Below are 19,835 nucleotides of genomic sequence, written 5' to 3'. Positions count from 1 at the left end.
CTAGGGAACCCAGTGACACTTCGTGGCTCTGGGCAGGGGCCTCTCCGGGCTCTCCGGCCCACTTGGTCAGGAACCAGGGACAGCTCTCCAAGCAGCACAGCCCTGCAAAGGATGGGGCAATTAGGTTTTGCTGAGAAGGCTGTGTGGCACCTCAGGGGCTGGGACCGTGGGGACCGGGAAGCTGAGGCTCTGGGTCCTGGTGGCTGAAGTCCTGGCCTGGCAGAGCACAAGCTTCAGAGAGGGCTGCTGGGAGCCTTCCTGGTGGCAAAGGTGCCGCACCCTGTGTCTGTGAATGGACCTCAGTTCAAAAGGGATGTGTTTGTGTGGCTGAGGTGTAATTATTTTTAACGACAGCTAACATTTCACCGCTCCTGAATGGGTGAGGAAATATTTTAGCCATCCCACGTTTGGTGACACATCATTCCCTCCTGGGCCCCAGTGTTACTCCCCAACAGGGCACAGTGCTGAGTACTAGGTGGGCACAGATAACCCAGGTGGAGAAAAACACCTGGTCGTTACAGGGGAGGATTTGGAATTGAATTCCCGCCTGGCTAGGTTTTTGTAAACACTCCCTCGAGGAGCCAAGAGACACACAGGGTTTTTAATGGGCAAAGCATGGCATTAAGAAGTGTTGTTACTCAAGGAAAATGGCCAATGCTCCCTCTCTTTTAAGAGTGACTCCTAAATCCCAATCACTCTGCCTCCAAAGGCCGGTTGAGAACAACCCCAACTGGAGGGTATTAATTTCCTTAGGAATTTCACTGTTACAAGATTAATGGAGCCCCCTGCTGAGAAACAGTAAAACTGTAAGTACAGTAGATTTGCACCTGAAGGATACATATTTAATTTCCGTTCTCAAGCTGCGATAACATCTTCTCGAGCTACTATAAATGGCATAAATGAGCACCCGCAGGTCTGCTGAGAACCTGCCGACACGGAGCTCCTGGGGAGGAGTCCGCGCGGAGCTGGGGTGGCCCCGGGTCCCAATGCTGCGGGCTCCATCCACGTGGGTGGCCCGGAGCAGGGGTCGTGGCCACGTGACCACGGCTGGGCGCAGGTCTGGAAGGGCCGAAGCAAACGCCCCTCCCGGCAGCCCCAACGGGTTGACCAGAACCCCAGAGAAGAATCCCTGGACCAGATTCGCGGAGGTCGATCCCCATCGGCCCGCCCTAGCCCTGCCGCCCACCCTGGTACAGTCCTGCTGAGGGACCACCGGCCTGGACCGAGAGTGGGGTGACTAAGAAGTGGACAGTCTGTGTTCTGCCCCTCGGGAGCCCTCCAGGGAATTTCACCCCGCTGTCCCTCAGCTTTGGCGGCCCCAAGAATGGGGCTTGGGAAGGTTGTGTCGCAAACCACGTTGAGGTAAACTGGACACTGGGTCCAACCAAGTGACCAGCCCTGTTCTCCTTGGCCCAAGGGCCTTCCTGGCAACTGGGGTGCTACAAATATCACCCTGATAACCAAGAACTAGTCTGGGATAGGGAAGTGGGAATGGGCTGTGATGTTTCCTCTGTCAACCCTTAGGAGCCCCGCACTTGACCTTGGCAAAGTCTGGCCAATTTTTTGTTCCCTTCCTTACCAGAAACTGCTGTTATTGGAAGAACTCTATGTATATGCTGGCTATAAAGGTTGTTTATGCTGCCATAGCGAGATTTTTATTGGTTGTATTTTTGCTGCACTTGCTTGAAAAATAATTATTTTCAAAGAAAAGAAGAATTACATATCCAGTAAATTAAATAAGACTCGTGTTTGTTAGGGACCTCTGACAGCTCCTCAAATGTGAAAAAAGGTTTCGAAGCAGTGAATGGACAATTTATGAGCAAGCTTATGTGTAAAACACATTTCAAGACGTACTCCATCTTGGCTCCACCGATAAAGATACATTTCATTTCTTTTCAGAAGTATATGTTATCTGATGGTTTCACAGTAATCTCTTTTCCCCTAAAATAAGACAATGTGAATAAGCGTGTACCCACTAACCCAATCTAGCACTGAGTTGAACGTTTTTGGGTTGCTATAGGGCAAAAAAAAAAAAATGTGACCACATCCCATAAAGTGCTCTCTAGAAGAAATATATTTATAGAAAATGTAGTTCACAAATCTTGATCTAATTGCTACAATCTTCAAAAGCTCTTTAGTCAAAATAATTTTTAAACACGTTTCTAGTTGTTGACAATTTATCAGGGAAAATTCATCTTGAGAGTTGACTACCCATTTTCCATCCCCTGCATCAATTCTAATGTGTCTTCCACGGAAGACCAGCCAGGGCGGCAGGTGAGGATTGTAGAGCCAGTTTCCAGGCTGTAGGTGGCACCAGCCGCTTCTTCAGGCTGGGGAAGGAGCATCCTTTGTTGAGTGGTTTCTTTATTCAACCTGGAGACATCACAATTCAGAATTAACACAAACTGATGCTCTATCTATAGAGGTTCTTCTGATCCACCAAAAACGTGCTTTACCCTGACTTGCCAATTTTTAACACCTCCTGCCTTCTCAGTTCGATTGGCAGTGTATTTGAGGTCCTATAAGATGTACCAAGTCTCTGCTGTACATATGAAAGCCGCTAGCATGGGGTTGGAGGGAAGGGTCATGTGCAGAGAGAGAGAAGGAAAAACTTACACATACACTGCCACATACATCTTTGCCTACCCGAAGTTTCAGTTTTCCATGTGATCACCCGGAAGAAGATTCCATGGCACTTTGCTGATCACGAGTGTACATAGTCACTGTGTATGTTTGTATGCAGCTGTGTGTTGTCTTGAGTCAAACGTTTTACATATAAACAGCGTTCTGTGTGTGTGTGTGTGTGCGTGTGTGTCTATGTATTTATTCTCCAGGTCCATTTGGAGTCAATTTTCTGCTTGTATTTGTAATTCTTGTTTCAAATTTGAGAAACTGAGGATACAAATGAGTTTGCCTTGGTGTCACAAACAAGATCACTTGTAAAATGAGAGGGAATTCTTAAGAGAACTAAGAAGTTCTAACCAGGCAAGCTCCTTTGGGCCGTGTGGCTCCAAGATGTCACGTCTCAAAGAGAATCCTTCCACCTAGGCTTTTGAGTTCACAGGTCCTCTGTCCCGCTGACCTTGGCACTCTCACAGGCTGCTTTTGCCTGGAGATGTCACGTCACAGAGTGGATGTCTGGAGTGTCCAGCAAACACCGTGAACAGAGCTGGCCCTTCCTTGCCAACTTTAAATTCTTTCCTCTAGAACCAAACGAGAAAGGAAAAAAGCAAACCACTGATTTTTAAATGATGCATAGGCGCTATTGCCCTGTAGTACGTATATAAAATAAATGGGTCAGTCTTTCATGTTCTCTTGATGAAGTAGCTAAACCTCTATGGTTGTGTCTCTTCACCAGAGTAAAGCAAAAACTTGGTGGTGACTCCATTATTAGCCTAAGTTTAAGTTAGTATCTATTATTTGCTCATTTGTATGAAATACACTTCACTATTTTAATCAGAACAAATATCTCATGTAAAAATGTCGATACCAACATGACCTTTAGACCTTCCAGCTATGACATACATTCTTTTCTCAGTTCATATCTGTTGAACTAAGAAATGAATAACAGGAGATACAGGGGGGGAAAGTCTCCTTCCTATGATAAGAGGCAGAAGTGGGGGACCCTAAACTGGCTAACCCTTTATGGCGTGGACCTGAAGGAGAAAGCAGCACGTTTGGCCGATTCTGCACGGACACGACACACCAGCTCTGCCAGGCACTGAGCCGTCAGAAGTCAGGCTGCGGCTGCCCTGAGGGCTGAGATGGAAGAGGCAAAGCTCCCGGGGCGTCAGGTAGGTCTTCAGTCTCAGCCTGCTACCCTCACACCCCCAGCCCCTCTACACGGGAGGCCCCAGCTCCTAAACTGCTGTGTTTATTCCTATTGTCCCAAACTCTCAGGCCTTTCTCCCCAACGGGTAAGGACCAGGAAGATGCTCTCGCCCACTTGGATGAAATGCTGCTTCTCTGGTTTCCGCATGTTCTCTGTCACTGCATCACAGCTAGAAATGACTGGGTACACTTCACATGGATTCTGGGCCCTGTTTTTTTTTCTCCCATTGAATCAGGTTATTATATCATTCCTTACCCAGGACAGAGTTATTATCGGGCATAACTGTATTTACCCTACAGATATATGTCCTTTTATGATGGGACATAAATATTAATAACAGTGTTCTGGAATTCCTGTCCACTAACCCAGCAGGGGGGAGCCACATTCTGAGGAATCCCGAGGCCTACTCCGATCCTTAAATGAAATGTTCTGTTCTAAGGGATGGCTATAAAAATCTTTAACACTATTTAGCAATCTCTTTGGAGGGGTTTGTCTCTTATTTACCGGAAGATATAGTATGTGAGTTTGTGTGCCTTTGCTTTCGTTTTATAATTTCAAATAGTCAGAAAATATGGCATCTGCTGGCAATCAGTTTATTTTGACAGATAAAAAGGGGTTAATAAAAGCCCCTTAGAAATAAAAAGAAGGTGACTAGTAATATATCTTTCGTGGTGCTTTCTTCCAGCTGTGCATAAAGAGAGCAAGCTTTTTTACTTCTCCCCAGTAAGTCTTCTCCCCTTATTTTCTCTACCTACTGAGTCATTTATAATCATTATTTCCAACCCACATACTAACGCGGCCTCAGTCATATTTCCACATCCTGGGGGTTTCTCCTTACTATATTGTGAGAGCTGAGGGGCAAAAACACCTTATAATTTACATGAAAATACATGCCAAAAATGGATTCTCAAACATAGCCAGTGTGACTTCATATACTTGCAAATTAAAAAATCTTAGGATGGAATATAAAACATCATGCTAAAATTTTAACCTATTGTGGAAACATAGTGTCTCATAGGAAGTACACTGGTGTCTGGCACTTAACAATCATTACCCAGCGATTAGAAGCAGGGGTAGGTTAAAATGAAATATAGTTACTACTTTCTGTTCGAACCTAAAGCTATTGCTTTTAGAAGGCGCGTTTGTGGTTTATTAATATTTCAATTTTTCTACGGCACCTGTTTAGCAGACTATAAAATCCTGGCCTGCGGCGTAAAGCAAGTGTTTACAGTTCCATTATGGGATGGACGGGGGCACATATGTTATACTGTATCATACAAATCTCTGACTTGCACTGGTCATAACGTCTTTCAAATAATTATCTATTTTCGATCATCCTTGAAGAGCATATTTACAATGTCAGGAAATAATGTAGGGAAATGGCTCAGATCACAAAGGTCTCCATGTAGAGATGTTATTTTGAAAGTTGAAAATGATGGGTTATTATTATTGTTATTCTTATTTGCCTTAATGAAATATTCCTGGATCATTATAAGGATTGCATTTAGAAAAATCTTATACTGAGTCTTGCCATAAAAAAAGTAATAACCTGAGCTAAAATGACGTGGGAACAAAACCATGACCCTTAGGAAGATGAACATGCGCTGACTTTCTGGAGAGACAGCATCCTTCAGGTTACCCCTCTTGGGATGGAGCAGCTGTCCACGGCGCATGGGCCCTCAAGTCACCTGTGTACTGTTGAGCTGAAGACCAAGGCAGAAGATGCAGGCAGAGCGTGGGGACCTGCAGGCAGTCCTGACCAGCCACTCTTCAGTAACACTTTGACTGTGGCCCAGAAACATAAGATGTAATCACCGAGACAAGAGGTGGACTAGTGCACGCCTTGTGCACTCTGTTCTTCCTTGTCCCATTTAAAATCCCAGCGATGTTAGATATCTTTAGCTAAAAACAGCCCGGAGGGGCCAGGAGGGCAGGGGCACCTGTCTTGAGGCCTCCCTGGGCTCTGGCTGGAGCTGATGCCGCACAGCTACCTCTGCTGAACTCATTCATTCACTGGCCTAGCTCTGAGTACTCACGCTGGGTCCCGCCTGTGCTGGGCGCTGGGGACACAGATTCTCAAGAGGAGAAGCCCTTGGCCACACACTCCCGTTCATGAACCACTTCGAATGCAAAGGTGGGTGATCAGAATAAAGATTATTCATGTCCGGGTGCAGCAGAGGCTCACCTTGAGGAAGCCGACTGGGACTCTGTACCTGCCAGCAGCGTCTGGAAAATTGTGTGGTGAAATTAAGGCCCTTGGGGCAACTAGCAGAGCCGTTTTGTTTGTTGAACTGTTGTTTGTTTGTTTGATCAAACTCACGGGTTTTGCAGCTTAACAAGGAGGCTTTCCACCGGAACCAAAGGCAAGGCGCGCAGAAGAGTAAGAAATCCAGACAGAGTTGTGTCTGAATTCAGGTCTGCCCTTCAACCTTTTGCAGCCCTGGGCACCGCAGGCAACATCTCTGAGCCTGATGTTTCTCTGTTCCTTTATCTGAACATGAAGACAGCCCGAGCCCTGCTGTGTTGCTGGGAGGATGAAGTGAGATCAATGTTGCAAAACTGACCACTAAAGTCTGTTAACGCCCAGTGTATGGTTATTTCCTGAGTGCCAACTGCAGGCCTGCATCTGCCCAGTGGAGAACAGTCCTCCTGGAGAGGATATGGAACATCAATGGATAAAAAAAGAAAGCTTCCCACCATCCAGGCATGAGTGCCCTGAGGGACCGGAATCAGGCAGATGGGGTGGGGGCGGGGTGGGCTCGGCTTCTCTCCGGAGGGACGGTTCCCTCGGCCTCTGAAAAACAAGGAGAGCTGTTGCAGTTTAGGGAGATGTGTTTCCAGGCAAAGACGATAACCGACATTGTCATATAATGTCTAAAGAAACTGTGAATTTCAAAGGAAAAAAATAACCTATTCTAGTGCCCAAAGTAGTTCTGGGAATATTTTTTAAAATAAGAGGGCAAGAAGGAAGGGAAAGAGCATTTATTAAACACTTATTATGTGCCAGGCTATGTGTTTCTGGAGATATGCATGTGTATAGATACACTATATATATTCTCTGTTACATGCCAACAAGATAAGCAGAGGTAGTCATCTTTTAGAGAGGTCACTAAAGATTTAAAGGAGGAAGGTTAAGTCAATGGAAGAGTAGAAGTAATGACCTTGCAACAGTTCAATCAAAACTGTTTCTGGGGGCTTCCCTGGTGGCGCAGTGGTTGAGAGTCCGCCTGCCGATGCAGGGGACGCGGGTTCGTGCCCCGGTCCGGGAAGATCCCACATGCCGCGGAGCGGCTGGGCCCGTGAGCCATGGCCGCTGAGCCTGCGCATGCGGAGCCTGTGCTCCGCAGCGGGAGAGGCCACAACAGTGAGAGGCCTGCGTACCGCAAAAAAAAAAAAAAAACAAAAAACTGTTTCTGGCCCCCTCCTCACAACACATACACAGACACAGACGCGCAAGACACGTGCGCATGGGCACAACCCATCTGAGGGAAGCTGAGCTGAGCATGTTATTAAAGACAACCCCCAGCTACTCCATGAAGCTCTGACTTCCCTGGAAGGCTTTATTCCTATTTTACAGATGAGGAAACTGAGGCTCAGGAATGAACACTCCCCCCAGCACACCTCACTAGTTAAGCAAACAAAACCTCTCCACAAACTTCCTGGACTCCGATTGGTCGGTCCAGTGCTTGGCTGGGAAAGACTAGAGATTCCTCATTCCAGCTACAGTGAACTGCGGGCTTGCCAAGTACCACGCACCGCGCTGGGCACTATACAGACGGCGTCTCACTGTAAACTCGGAGCACTCCACTGTAGGAGGCACCGTTTATATATATATATATTTAAAGCTGAGGAATCAAAGCAGCTTGCCCAGGTGCTGGAAATTGGCCAGGTGGAATCGGAGCTCAGGTACCTTCCTCTGAGAGCCGCTTTCCCTGTAGGTGGTGTGCAAGGTGACTGGAAGTGGTGCACAGAGAAACAACTTTTCTTTTAATAGTTAACTTTTATTTATTTTTATTGTGTTAAAATACACAGAACATAAGATGACCATTTTAATCATTTTTAACTGTACAGTTCAGTGGCATTAAGCACAGTCACATTGCTGTGCAACCATCACCACCACCGGTGTCCAGAACTCTTTTCATCTTCCTAATTGAAACTCTGCCCCGCTTAAACACCAACTCTTCATTCCCCTCCCCCAGCCCCTGCTGCTGCCTGTCTGTGAGTCTGACTACTCTGTCCCCTCCCCCAGCCCCCAGGAGCCACCCTGCTGCTGTCTGTGAGTCTGACTACTCTGCTATTTAATAGAAGTGGAATTGTATTGTACCTGTCCTTTTGTGACCCACTTATTTCATTTCACATAATGTCCTCAGGGTTCATCCACGTTGTAACCTGTGTCAGAATTTCCTTTCTTTTAAAGACTGAATAATATTCCATTGTATGGATGGACTGCATTTTGCTTATCCATTCACCCATCTATGGTCACTTGGGTTGTTTCCACCTTTTGGCCACTGTGAATAGTACTGCTATGAACATAGGTGGTCAAATCCCTTCTTTCCATTATTTAGTGTGTATACTCAAAAGTGGAATTGCAGGATCATATCATAATTTTATGTTTAACTTTTTGAGGAAATACCATACAGTTTTTAATAGTGGCTGCACCATTTTACCTTCTCGCCTTCTCCCCTCGAACAGGGGTCCCAGTTCCCCCACATCCTAGCCAACACTTGTTTGTTTGTTTGTGTTATAATAGCCCTCCTAATGCAGGGGTCCCCAATCCCCAAGTCATGGACCGGTGCTGGTCCGTGGCCTGTTAGGAACCGGGCCACACAGCAGGAGGGGAACGGTGGACAAGTGAGCGAAGCTTCCTCTGTATTTACAGCTGCTCCCCATCACTTGCATTACCTCCTGAGCTCCACCTTTTGTCAGATCAGCGGCAGCAGTAGATTCTCGTAGGAGTAGGAGCTCAAACACTACTGTGAACTGCAAATGCAAGGCATCTAGGTTGCACACTCCTCATGAGCATCTAATGCCTGATGATCTGAGGTGGAGCTGAGGCGGTGATGCTAGCACTGGGGAGCGGATGCAAGTACAGATTATCATTAGCTGAGAGGTTTGACTGCACAGACACCATAATAAATCAACTGCTTGCAGACTCATATCAAAACCCTATCAGTGAGCGGCAAGTGACAATTAAGCCACATCTTACAGAGTAGACTGGATATAAGCAACACACTTCGGGTGTCACTGTCTCCCATCAACCCCAGATGGGACCATCTAATTGCAGGACAACAAGCTAAGGGTTCCCACTGATTCTGCATTATGGTGAGTTGTATAATTATTTCATTACATATTACAATGTAATGAAAATATAAATAAAGCGCATAATAAATGTAATGTGCTTGAATCATCCCCAAACCATCCCCCACCTCCCTGGTCCATGGAAAAATTGTGTTCCATGAAACCGGTCCCTGGTGCCAAAAAAGTTGGGGACCGCTGTCCTAATGGATATGAAGAGGCATTTCATTTGGTTTTTAAAGAATTTTTTTAATTAATTAATTTGTTTATTTTTATTTTTGGCTGCCTTGGGTCTTTGTTGCTGCACATAGGCTTTCTCTAGTTGCAGTGAGCAGGGGCTACTCTTTGTTGCAGTGCACAGTCTTCTCATTTTGATGGCTTCTCTCGTTGGCTTCTCTTGTTGCAGAGCACGGGCTCTAGGCACGCAGGCTTCAGTAGTTGTGGCTCGCAGGCTTAGTTGCAGCATGTGGGATCTTCCCAGACCAGGGCTTGAACCTGTGTCCCCTGCATTGGCAGGCAGATTCTTAATAGCTGCACCACCAGAGAAGTCTCTCTCATTTGGTTCTGATTTGCATTTCCCTAATGATTAGTGATGTTGGGCACCTTTTCATGGCCATTTGTATGTCATCTTTGGAGAAACGCCTCTTCCAGTCCTTTGTTTTTTAAACAAGTTGTTTGTTTTTTGTTGTTGAGTTGTAGGTGTTCTTTTCTTAAATTTTTTTTCTAAAATTTTATTTATCTAATTTTGGCTATGCTGGGTCTTCGCTGCTGCACACGGGCTTTCTCTAGCTGTGGCGAGCAGGGGCTACTCTTCGTTGCAGTGTGTGGGCTTCTCATCGCGGTGGCTTCTTTTGTTGCAGCACACAAGCTCTAGGCATGTGGGTGTCAGTAGTTGCGGTGCACGGGCTTTGTTGCTCTGCGGCATGTGGGATCTTCCCGGACCAGGGATCAAACCCGTGTCCCCTGCATTGGCAGGCAAATTCTTATCCAGTGCACCTCCAGGGAAGCCCCTGTAGGTGTTATGTGTTGTGGATGTTAACTCCTTATCAGATATATAATTTGCAAATATTTACTCCATTTCTTGGGTTGCATTTCACTGTGTTAATAGTGTCCTTTGATGCACAAAGGTTTTACATTTTTATACAGTTCAGTTTATCTAATTTTTCTTTTGTTGATTGTGTTTTTGGCATCATATGCAAGAATCCAATGTCATGAAGCTTCCTCCTGTTAATGTATTTAACATATTAGAATAACAAGTCCTTTAAACTATCACTTTATAGATATTTTGTATTATTTTTAAAGTCTTAAATTTTAAGATATTAAGAATTTAAATATACTAGGTAAATAATAGGAGAGGTTTAGTATACATCTTTCGGTTGGTACCCAAATGACTGATGTTTGGTAAATAATGTGATAAGCTAAACTGCGTCCTTCTAAATATACCAATTGTGTTAAAGAAAAAAGTAATCATGACACTTGTTAAAGAATGATAAGGCAGACTTTACTCAGGGGGACCCCACTGTGACAGGTATAGTGACTACTGAAATGGGCTTTTGCAGGAGTGGAGAGATTGGGCTCAACTCTAAATACAAGGGAAAGTGGTAACTTATAGCCAAGGAGCATGGCGGGGTGGGGGAGTGGGGTCAGTGGATGGAAAATTTCTACGAGGAAACATCAAGGGTAAGAGGAGATTCTAGCTAAACTAACCTAGCAGCATTCTTGCTGAAAAGCAGGCCACCATGACCAGACAACCCCTGGGGGATGTTGGAGGATGAGAAGCCCAGACACCAAGGCTGGGGGCTTCTGGCTAAGTTGCCTTAGCAAGATTCTTGCTGAAACTGGAAAATGCAGGGATGAACACGGGAGCCCAAAGGTCAGAGCCTAGTTGATAAGAGATTTCAGAGGAACCTGAGTAGTCTGGTCAAGGAGACCATCTGTCACTACTTCAGGGACTAAGCGTTTGTACCCCCATTACCCAACGGTTGGCTCAAGCATCTGAAAAAGCAGCCCTAGGTGCAAAGAACAGAGAAATTGAAACTGGACGACAAAGCAGGTCATTTAATCTCAACTGCAAGACACATACATGCAAAGTTTTTAAAGTAGAGGTAGTAATACAGGTCCACAGTAGTACTTTATTTTCAATTCTGAAATGCAAAAAGTTCTAAAACTTAGAAGTTTCCCCCTAAGTTTGGAGCAAACTCATTGGAACTAACATAAGACTATAGCCTTTATATATCCCACTTCGGGTTAATATTTGTGAATATTCACACACTTTTGCTGCAGAAATATTGTCTTTGATTATATGCCGTTCCAGACCCCGCTGAAGGTGTTTCATGCAGTATGCATACTGCCTTTTAACACAAAATCCAAAAAATTTTGAATTCCAAAACATCTGGCCCCAAGGTCCCCCACCCCCATCTTTATTGAGCTATAACTGACATTTGTCATTTAAGTTTACTGTGTGCAATGTAATGATCTGATATATGTATATACTGCAAAATGATTACTACAGTCAGGTAAGTTAACACATCAATCACACAGTTACGTTTTGTGTGTGTGTGTGTTGTGTGAGAACTTTTAAAATCTACTCTCTGATCATCTTTCAAATATATAAAGAAAACAGGATTGCTAACTATAATCACCATGCTGTATATTACACACCCAGAACTTAATCACCTTGTAACTGGAAGGTCCCAAGGTTTTTGATACAGGATTAACTAGTAGTCCTAGAAGTACTAGTAGTAGAATTGAGCACTTAGTTTGTGTCAGGCATTGTTCTAAGCACTTTACATTTAATCCTCCCAATACCAGAAGAGTCATCATCTTTTATAAATGAGAAAACTGATGTGATTAGCTACTTAATTTGCTGAATATCCTGCAGAAAGTAGCCCAGCTGAGTAGGGAGTCATGCTTTTCACCACAACGGGTAAGGACAAGTCTTTGTGACAAAAGATGCCTCCAACTGAAGCAAAATGGTAAATTTACAGTGACTCAAATAACAGAGACAAGACAAGACGTCTGGAGATTGGTGGTCAGCTGGTTTGGGGTTGGTTCAGAAGCTCACATTGTTAGAGCCTGGATGCCTTCCCACTTTTCACTAAGTTTCCAACCAGCTGCCCTCATGGTGATAAGAAGGCTGCAGCAGCTCCAGGGAGCTTCCACTGGCAACAACAGCAGGAAAGAACTAAGCCCCCAACCATCCAGCCCCTTTTTAAAACAGTAAGGAACATCTGTCCCAGAGCCAGCCATGCCCCTAACAGACCCACTAGCCAATCACCGTCAAAGGACTGGCTTATACTAATTTTAGTTAACCAGAAAGGATCTCGGGCTCGGCGCTTTGGTGCATAAGCCGGTGCGGCTCTGCGGTGGGGTACTGAGGCCGGCCGAGCCTGAGCACGCTGCAGCCTGGACAGGTCCCTCGGCTCCCTGAGATGAGGGCAGTGCAGCTCCGCACAGCACTGGGTCGGGGGTGCGATGCCCACGGTTTGGGGACTGCTCACAGAGGGAATCCCACCCCACGACGGCGCGGACAGCAAGGCCTCGGTTTCCCCTTCCGCACAGCCCAAAGGCCCCGGCAGCTCAGGCCTGCTGCCTCAGAGAAGCGCGTGCTCCCGGGGCCTCCAGACGAGAAGCTACCGTACAACGAGCAAACTCGGCAGGAGGCCACTGCGCGGTCTCGCAGCAACCGGGGGCCCACTTCCGCCCGGAAGTTGAAGCTGCATCCCCGGGACTACATCTCCCAGAGACGCCAGAGATTCTCCCGTGCTGATAAGGCCCGCTGCGCCTTCTATCAGCCAACCAGCCACAGGAAGACGGCCGCAGACTGGGCTCGGAGGCCAATCACAAGAAAGGAGGCGGGCGCTCCTCCAGCCGGTCCAGGGTCTGTAGTCGAATCGTGACGAAACCCTAAGAGTAGGTTCTTTGGAGCCCCACGGCCGACTCAGTAATCGGAGAAGTGACGTTCAGCCCTCTTCCCGAATCAATGACCTGAGGCAAACGTCCCCTCGTCTCCTCAAGGCTCTGGCCTCCGCTACTCCGGCCTGTCGCCTGGGCCCGCCGGGTCTCAAGGGTTCCTTGCGGCGCCCCGCCCCCAGCCCCTCATTGGCTCCCTCGGGGCACGTGGGCGAAGAGGGCGTGGTCGCGGCGGCGTGGGCCGGCGGCGGCACGGGCCGGCGGCGGCACCTTGCAGCCTGTGGGCATGAGAGGCTGGGCGGCCTCGGGCCTGGGCCCGCATGGAACCCCTGGCGCTGGGCCGGTGGCGACGGCGGAGGCCAGAGGAGCTGCAGGTTCCGGGGGACGCGGTGAGTCCCCTGGGGCCTGGGCCTTAGGAACGGGAAGGTGGCGGCTCTCGGCGGGCCCCCACTGGGCCTCGCGCCTTCTGGCGCCCTGCCTGGGAGGAGGCCCGGCCGGAGCGGGGCACGCGCACCTGCTGGGGCGGAGCGTAGTGGGCGGGGCCGCCCCTCAGACCGCGCCTGCGCAGAGATGCGAACCCGGGCGCTCAGGAGCACTGGAGACGTAGGGTCCGTCAGATGTGCGCGGGGCTCCTTGCAGGGTCTCTATGTCTAGGTCAGGGGGGTGTCCTGCGTTCTGCACGCCGCTGTTCCTAAGTCACGGCTCCACGTGCAGGCGCTGGACTGGGTGTGGTATGGGTGCCAGGTGAGTAGACACGCCAGTCCTTTGCTGTGAGAGAGCAGGGTAAGAGGTGATCAGTAAGGGGGGCCAGGGCCTAATCAAGCTGGGGTGGGAGGGTAATCGGGTCTGTGTGAGGCTTGAAGGGGAAACAGTGTGGGTAGGAAGCGCGTAGGCTTTTAGGGAACTGAAAGAAGTCCTGTGGGACTGGAGCAGGAGTGCAGGGCCTCTGAGCTGCGCTCTTGTCTAACACCTCTGCCTGCGAATTGCTGTTTCTCACTTCATCTCGTTTATTTCCTTCTAAGAGCAGCAAGGATCTGCTACTATACCGTGCTTCTTAATTGTTTGTCTGCTTCTTCTGGACCTACGGGCTCCATAAGCACGGGGTGTGCCTTCTGAGTTAATGCAGGCAACGTTTTTCTCAAATGTTTTGCACAGCATAGCAGGAGTGACGAGCTTTCTACTCTGCAGCATGTTTCCTCACCACCCACTGCCTGACCACGAGCCAGTATCACTTATGTTCTGTCACAGTGGCGCCCCACTCCCTTGTGCCATATTACAGGGCATAGGTTAAGCTTCTGTAACAGAGGGACTTCAAACCACATTGGCTCAAACCGGATGGAAGTTTGATTCTCCCATACATTACAGTATGGAGGTGAGCCCAGGGCCGTGGAACACAGAGCCGCTAAATATAAGTATGGGACTGGTGGTACCCAGATCAAAGACATCCAAGGACTCAGTTTCCTTTTGTCCGTGGCTTCACCACTCCCTGGGTGTTGTCCTCCAGACAGTGGGAAGTAAATAGTAGAATGACACGATCATACTGACATTTAAAGAGCTAACTCTTTCCACAGAGCAGCTTTGTGGGAAATGAAAGGGATAGTGGTCAGAGGGGAGGCCAGGAGTAAATAGATCGTGAGAGGCGACAGAGGTTCAGACAGAGGGGAGTGAGATGGTGACAGTACACAGACTTGGCTGTATATTTTGGAGGAAGAACTGTCAGGTCTTGCTGGTGGAGTGGATGTGGAAGGAAATATAAAGGGAGGAGTCCAGGTGACTCCCAGGGTTGTGACTTGAGCACCCAGATATGCAGTGGTGCTGTCATTGAGGAAAGATTGACGTGTGACTGCAGGAGAAAATGAGGAATTCCTGTTAGGCCACACTGAGTTGTGTGTCTTAGAGACATTTAGCAGAGATGTGGCAGATACTGCCAGCTTGAGCGGCTACCATGTGGGTTATCAGTTTCACAACAATCCGTTATTATACCCGTATTACCAATGAGGAAACTCAGGTACAGAGAGGTTAATCAACTGGCCTAAGGGTGCACAGCTAGCAGTGGTGGCAGTAGGTCTTAAACCCCACTGTCTGCCTCCAGAGCCTGTGTTCTTAACCACTGGGCTATACAGCTTCCCATGGGGGGCTTGTGGAACTAAAACATGGGACTTCAAAACGAAGTCCTAAATTGGCCATAAAATGATGAAAAGTGTGATGCCGTGGGCTGTCAGGGGTGGGGAGCCGGAGGTCACTGTTGATCAGAGAGAACAGGAAGGGCTTAATGGAAGAGACCTTGAGTGATCTTTCAGATTGGAATTGCTGAAATTAAACGCCCAGGTTGAGGCTACAACACTTTCTGATTGTGACCAAAGAAGGATGAGGTGGTATCTTATTGCTGTGGTGTATATTGCCTCCTAATTTGATAAAGTTCTTGTTTATGTTGTATTGTGTCCTAGTCTTTGATCTAATAATCCAGATTGAGTTCAATTAAGTAGCCAAGCTCTTGTCCCAAGTTTTCCATTCTCTCTCTCACACACACACCCCCCTTCAGAATTTGGTCACTCAGGAAGTGCAGCTCCTTTCCTATCTCTGTGGCAGCCTAGTGGCCCTACACCCTGTGCGTTAAAACCAGCCGTGGAGTTAGGAGCTACAGCCACCAGGACCCATCTCTGGAATGAGTGAGTCTCATGAACCAGAGTCAGGTGCCTCTCCTGTAATCTTGTTAGTGTCCTGAGCATGGTAAGGTTGGCTAATGTGGTAACACGTGTAGCAGTTAAATATCAGTAGTGATTATCGTTTCCGTCGGGTAGCCGTTTTTTGAGCATCTATTGTGTATCAGGAACTGTTCTAGGCTCTGGAAGAAGAGACGTGAGGTCCTTGCCTAGGTTGACCCCGTGACTCGGGGCATCCAGTGCCTGGCTCCTTTCAGTCCCTGCCCACCACACTCACCTTTCCTTTAAGAATAGAAGTTTCTGCCTAGAACACCTGAAGATTCATGTCTACTCAGCCTTTCATCTCCCTGAAGACTCTCCTTCCATAAAAGCTCTGTAAAGGGCAAGTTCTCTAGGCAGAGCATACCTGGGCTCACGTTGAATTGATATTTTTTTCTGGTTTAATCTGAGGTGATCCAAGATCCCTTTTCCCAGCTTTTGGTTCCTAGAGATAAGTGGCCATTTCCTGTGTTGTAATTTCTTTCCATTCTTTGTCAATGTCCTTTAGAAATAAAATAGAAGGATACATTAATTGATTGGCTATTGCAGGGTTTTTTGCCCATAATTTTTCTTTCTTTTTATTTATTTTTTAACAACATTATTGGGGTATAACAAACTACAAGTACTTAAAGTGTACAATTTGGCTTTTTGGCTATTATAAATAATGTTTTTATGAACATGTTCAAGTTTTTGTATAGACATATATTTTTATTTCTCTTGGGTATATACCTAGTGGTGGAATTTCTGGGTCATATGGTAACTCTCTAACCATTTGAGGAACTGCTAAATTGTTTTCCAAAGTGGCTGCCACATTTTACATTCCCACCAGCAGTGTATGAGGGTTTCGGTTTCTCTGCATCATCACCAACACTTAGTCTGCTTTCTAAATTGTAACCATTCTAAGTGGATATGAAGTAATACCTCTTTGTAGTTTTGATTTGCATTTTCTTGATAACTAATGATGTTGAGCATCTTTTCATGTGTTTCTTTGGCTATTTGTATATCTTCTTTGGAGAAATGTCTGTCAGATCCTTTGCGCATTTTTAAAGTGGGTTGTTGTCTTTTTATTATTAAGTTGTAATAGTTCTTTGTATATTTTAATACCAGTCCCTTATTGGATACATGATTTTCAAAATTATTCTATTTCATACCCCAGTATTTTTCCTAAAAGTCATAGTTTTAGCTTTTACATTTAGATCTACATTCCATTTCAAGTTAATTTTTATATATGGTGTGAGGTAAGGTTCCAACTTCATTCATTTGCGTGTAGGTATTAAGCTGTCCAAGCACCATTTGTTGAAAAGACTATTCTTTCCCCCCATTTAGTTGTCTTGGCACCTTTGCTGAAAACCAACCCACTGCAAATGTGAGGGTTTTTTCCTGGATTCTCAGTTCTGTTGCATTGATCAGTATGGCTGTCCTTATATCAGTACCATACTGTCTTGATTACTGTAGGTTTATAGTAAGTTTTGAAACCTGGAAGTGAGATTCCCCAACTTTGTTCTTTTTCAACATCGTTTTTGCTATTCTGGGTTCCTTGAATTTCCATAGGAATTTTAGGATCAGCTTGTCAATTTCTGCAAAGAAGTCAGCTGGAATTCTGAATTGAATCTATAGATTAATTTGAGGAATATTATCTCTTAATATCTTAACAATATTAAGTTTCTGATCTATGTACATGTGATGTCTCTCTAAGTTTCACTGATTTTTCTCTATTGCTTTTCTATTTACTTTGTCAATAATTTTCACTCTCATCTTCTTTATTTCCCTTTTTCTTCTCATGTTGGGTTCACTGGTTCTTTTGTTTCTTGTGACTGAAGGTGGATTCTGAGGTCACTAGGTGGAGGCCTTTCATGTTTTCTAACGTAGGCACTGACCGCTATACATTTCTTCTTTAGTGAATGTAATGTTTTGTTTTTTATTTTTTCAGTTCAAAATGCTTTATAATTTTCCAGTTGATTTTTTCTTGGATGCATTTGTTATTTAGAAGTGTGTTATTTAGTTTCCAGATATTTGAGGATTTTCTAGAGATCTTTGTTACTGCTTTCTAGTTTAATTCCACTGTGGTCCAAGAACATACTTGGTGTGACTTGAATCCTTTGAAGTTTACTGACACTTTTTTCTTTTTCTAAAATTTAATTTATTTTAAAAATTCTATTGTAGTAAGAATGCTTAACATGAGATCTGTCCTCTTAACAAATCATAGGTGTACAATCAGTTATTGTTGACTGTAGGTACAGTGTTGTACAGCGGGTCTCTGCTGATGAATAACTCTCCATTTCCTCCTCTCCACAGCCCCTGGTAGTTAGCATTCCAGTCTTCGTTTTGTGAATTTGACTATTTTAGATACCTCGTATAAATGGAATCATGCAGTACTCGTCTTTCATTATCTTGCATATTTTGCTTAGCTTAATGTCCTCAATGCCCCTCCATGTTGTTGCATATTGCGAAATTTCCTTCTTTTTAAGGGCTGAATGGTATTCATTGTTTGAATATACCACACTTTCTCTATCCATTCATTTGAAATGGACATTTAGGTTGTTTCTACATCTTGGCCATTGTGCATAGTGCTGCAGTGAACATGGACATGCTAAATATCTCTTTGAGATGTTGATTTCAATTCTTTTTGATAAATGTCCAGAAGTAGGGTTGCCAGATCATATGGTATTTTTAATTTTTTTGAGGAACCTCCATACTGTTTTTCCTATGAGATGACTTCTTTTATGACTCAAAATATGGTTAGTCTTGGAAAATGTGTATTCTGCTGTTGAGTGAAGTGTTCTATAAGTGTCAGTTAAGTCAAGTTGGTTGATAGTTTGGTGTATATCTTCTGTATCCTTAACAATTTTTTTCATGTCCTATAATATTTTTAATGTTGTAACGGTTTTTGTGAGATGGTATTGAAACCTCTGAATATAATTGTAGATTTGTCTTTTCTCCTTGCAAAAAACTTGCAAAAACTCCTTGCAAAAACTTCTATAAGTTTTTGTTTCATGTACTGTGAAACTCTTATGTGCATATACATTTATGAATTGTATGTCGTCTTGATTAAATGACTCCTCTGTCATTATGAAATCACCTTTTATATCCCTGGTAACATTCTCCATTCTGAAATCTATTTTGTCTGATATTAGTATAGCCACCTTAGCTTTCTTTGGATTAGTGTCAGCATTGTATATCTTATTTCACCTTTTTACTTTTAATCTATTTGTATTTTTGTATTAAAGTGAGTTTCTTGTAGACAGTCTATAATTGGGGTTTTTTTGTTACTCAGTCTGACAATCTCTGCCTTTTCATTAGAGTATTTAGTCTGTTTACTTTTAATGTGACTGTTGATATAATTAGATTAAAGTCTATCATATTGCTTTTTGTTTTTTATTTGTTTTATTTACTTCTTTTTGGTTTAGTAAGATATTTTTTATGATTTCATGTTATTTCCTTCGTTGACTTAACTGTAACTTTGTTTTTTGCTTTATGATTTAGAATGTGCATCTTCAAATTGTACAGTCTGTCATCAGGTGGTACCATACCACTGTACATGTAAGAACCTTACAATATACACTTCCATCCCTCTCCTCTCTGCTTTTCTGCTCTTGTCCTACAGTTTACCTTGATATATGCTGCAAACCATACTATATTATTACTATTTCTGCTTAAACAGTCAGTCATCTTTTGAAGAAGTTTCAGTAACAAGAGCAAAAACTTACTGTTTGCCCACAGAGTTACCATTTCCAGTGCACTTCATTCTTTTGTGTAGATTCGTATTTCCATCTGGTTTTATATTTTGGTTTTCTTCCTGAAGGAATTCCTTTAACATTTCTTATAGGACAAACCTACTGGTGATAAAAATTTTGACCTTTTGTATGTCTTTACTTCACCCTCATTTTTGAAAGGTATTTCTACCACATACAGAATTCTAAGTTGGTAGTTTTTTCTTTCAGTACTTTAAAGATGTTGCTGCGCTGTCTTCCTAATTGGTTTGTTTCTAATGAGAAATTTGCTGTCATCCCATCTCAGTTCCTCAGAATGTAATATCTTTGGTCTCTGTGTCCTTTCAGTTTTCTCTTTATCAGTGGCTTCCAGCAATTTGCCCA

General features: G+C 44.8%; 1 protein-coding gene across 2 annotated transcripts in view; it reads left to right on the top strand.

Annotated features, from left to right (window-relative positions):
* The first annotated feature begins 13,289 nt into the window (after positions 1-13,289).
* C16H10orf143 (chromosome 16 C10orf143 homolog) overlaps positions 13,290-19,835 on the top strand; it is a 39,762-nt gene continuing 33,216 nt past the window's right edge. For both annotated transcript variants that reach the window (XM_060126557.1, XM_060126558.1), the window contains exon 1: positions 13,290-13,428. In XM_060126557.1, the coding sequence (XP_059982540.1) occupies positions 13,360-13,428 (69 nt within the window). In that variant the 5' untranslated portion in view covers positions 13,290-13,359. The remainder of the gene's footprint in view (positions 13,429-19,835) is intronic.

The sequence above is a fragment of the Lagenorhynchus albirostris genome, chromosome 16 (assembly GCF_949774975.1).
Source record: "Lagenorhynchus albirostris chromosome 16, mLagAlb1.1, whole genome shotgun sequence".
In the NCBI taxonomy this organism is placed as follows: Eukaryota; Metazoa; Chordata; class Mammalia; order Artiodactyla; family Delphinidae; genus Lagenorhynchus; species Lagenorhynchus albirostris.
Note: the sequence above shows the minus strand (reverse complement) of the source record. Positions and strands in the feature narration are given on the sequence as shown.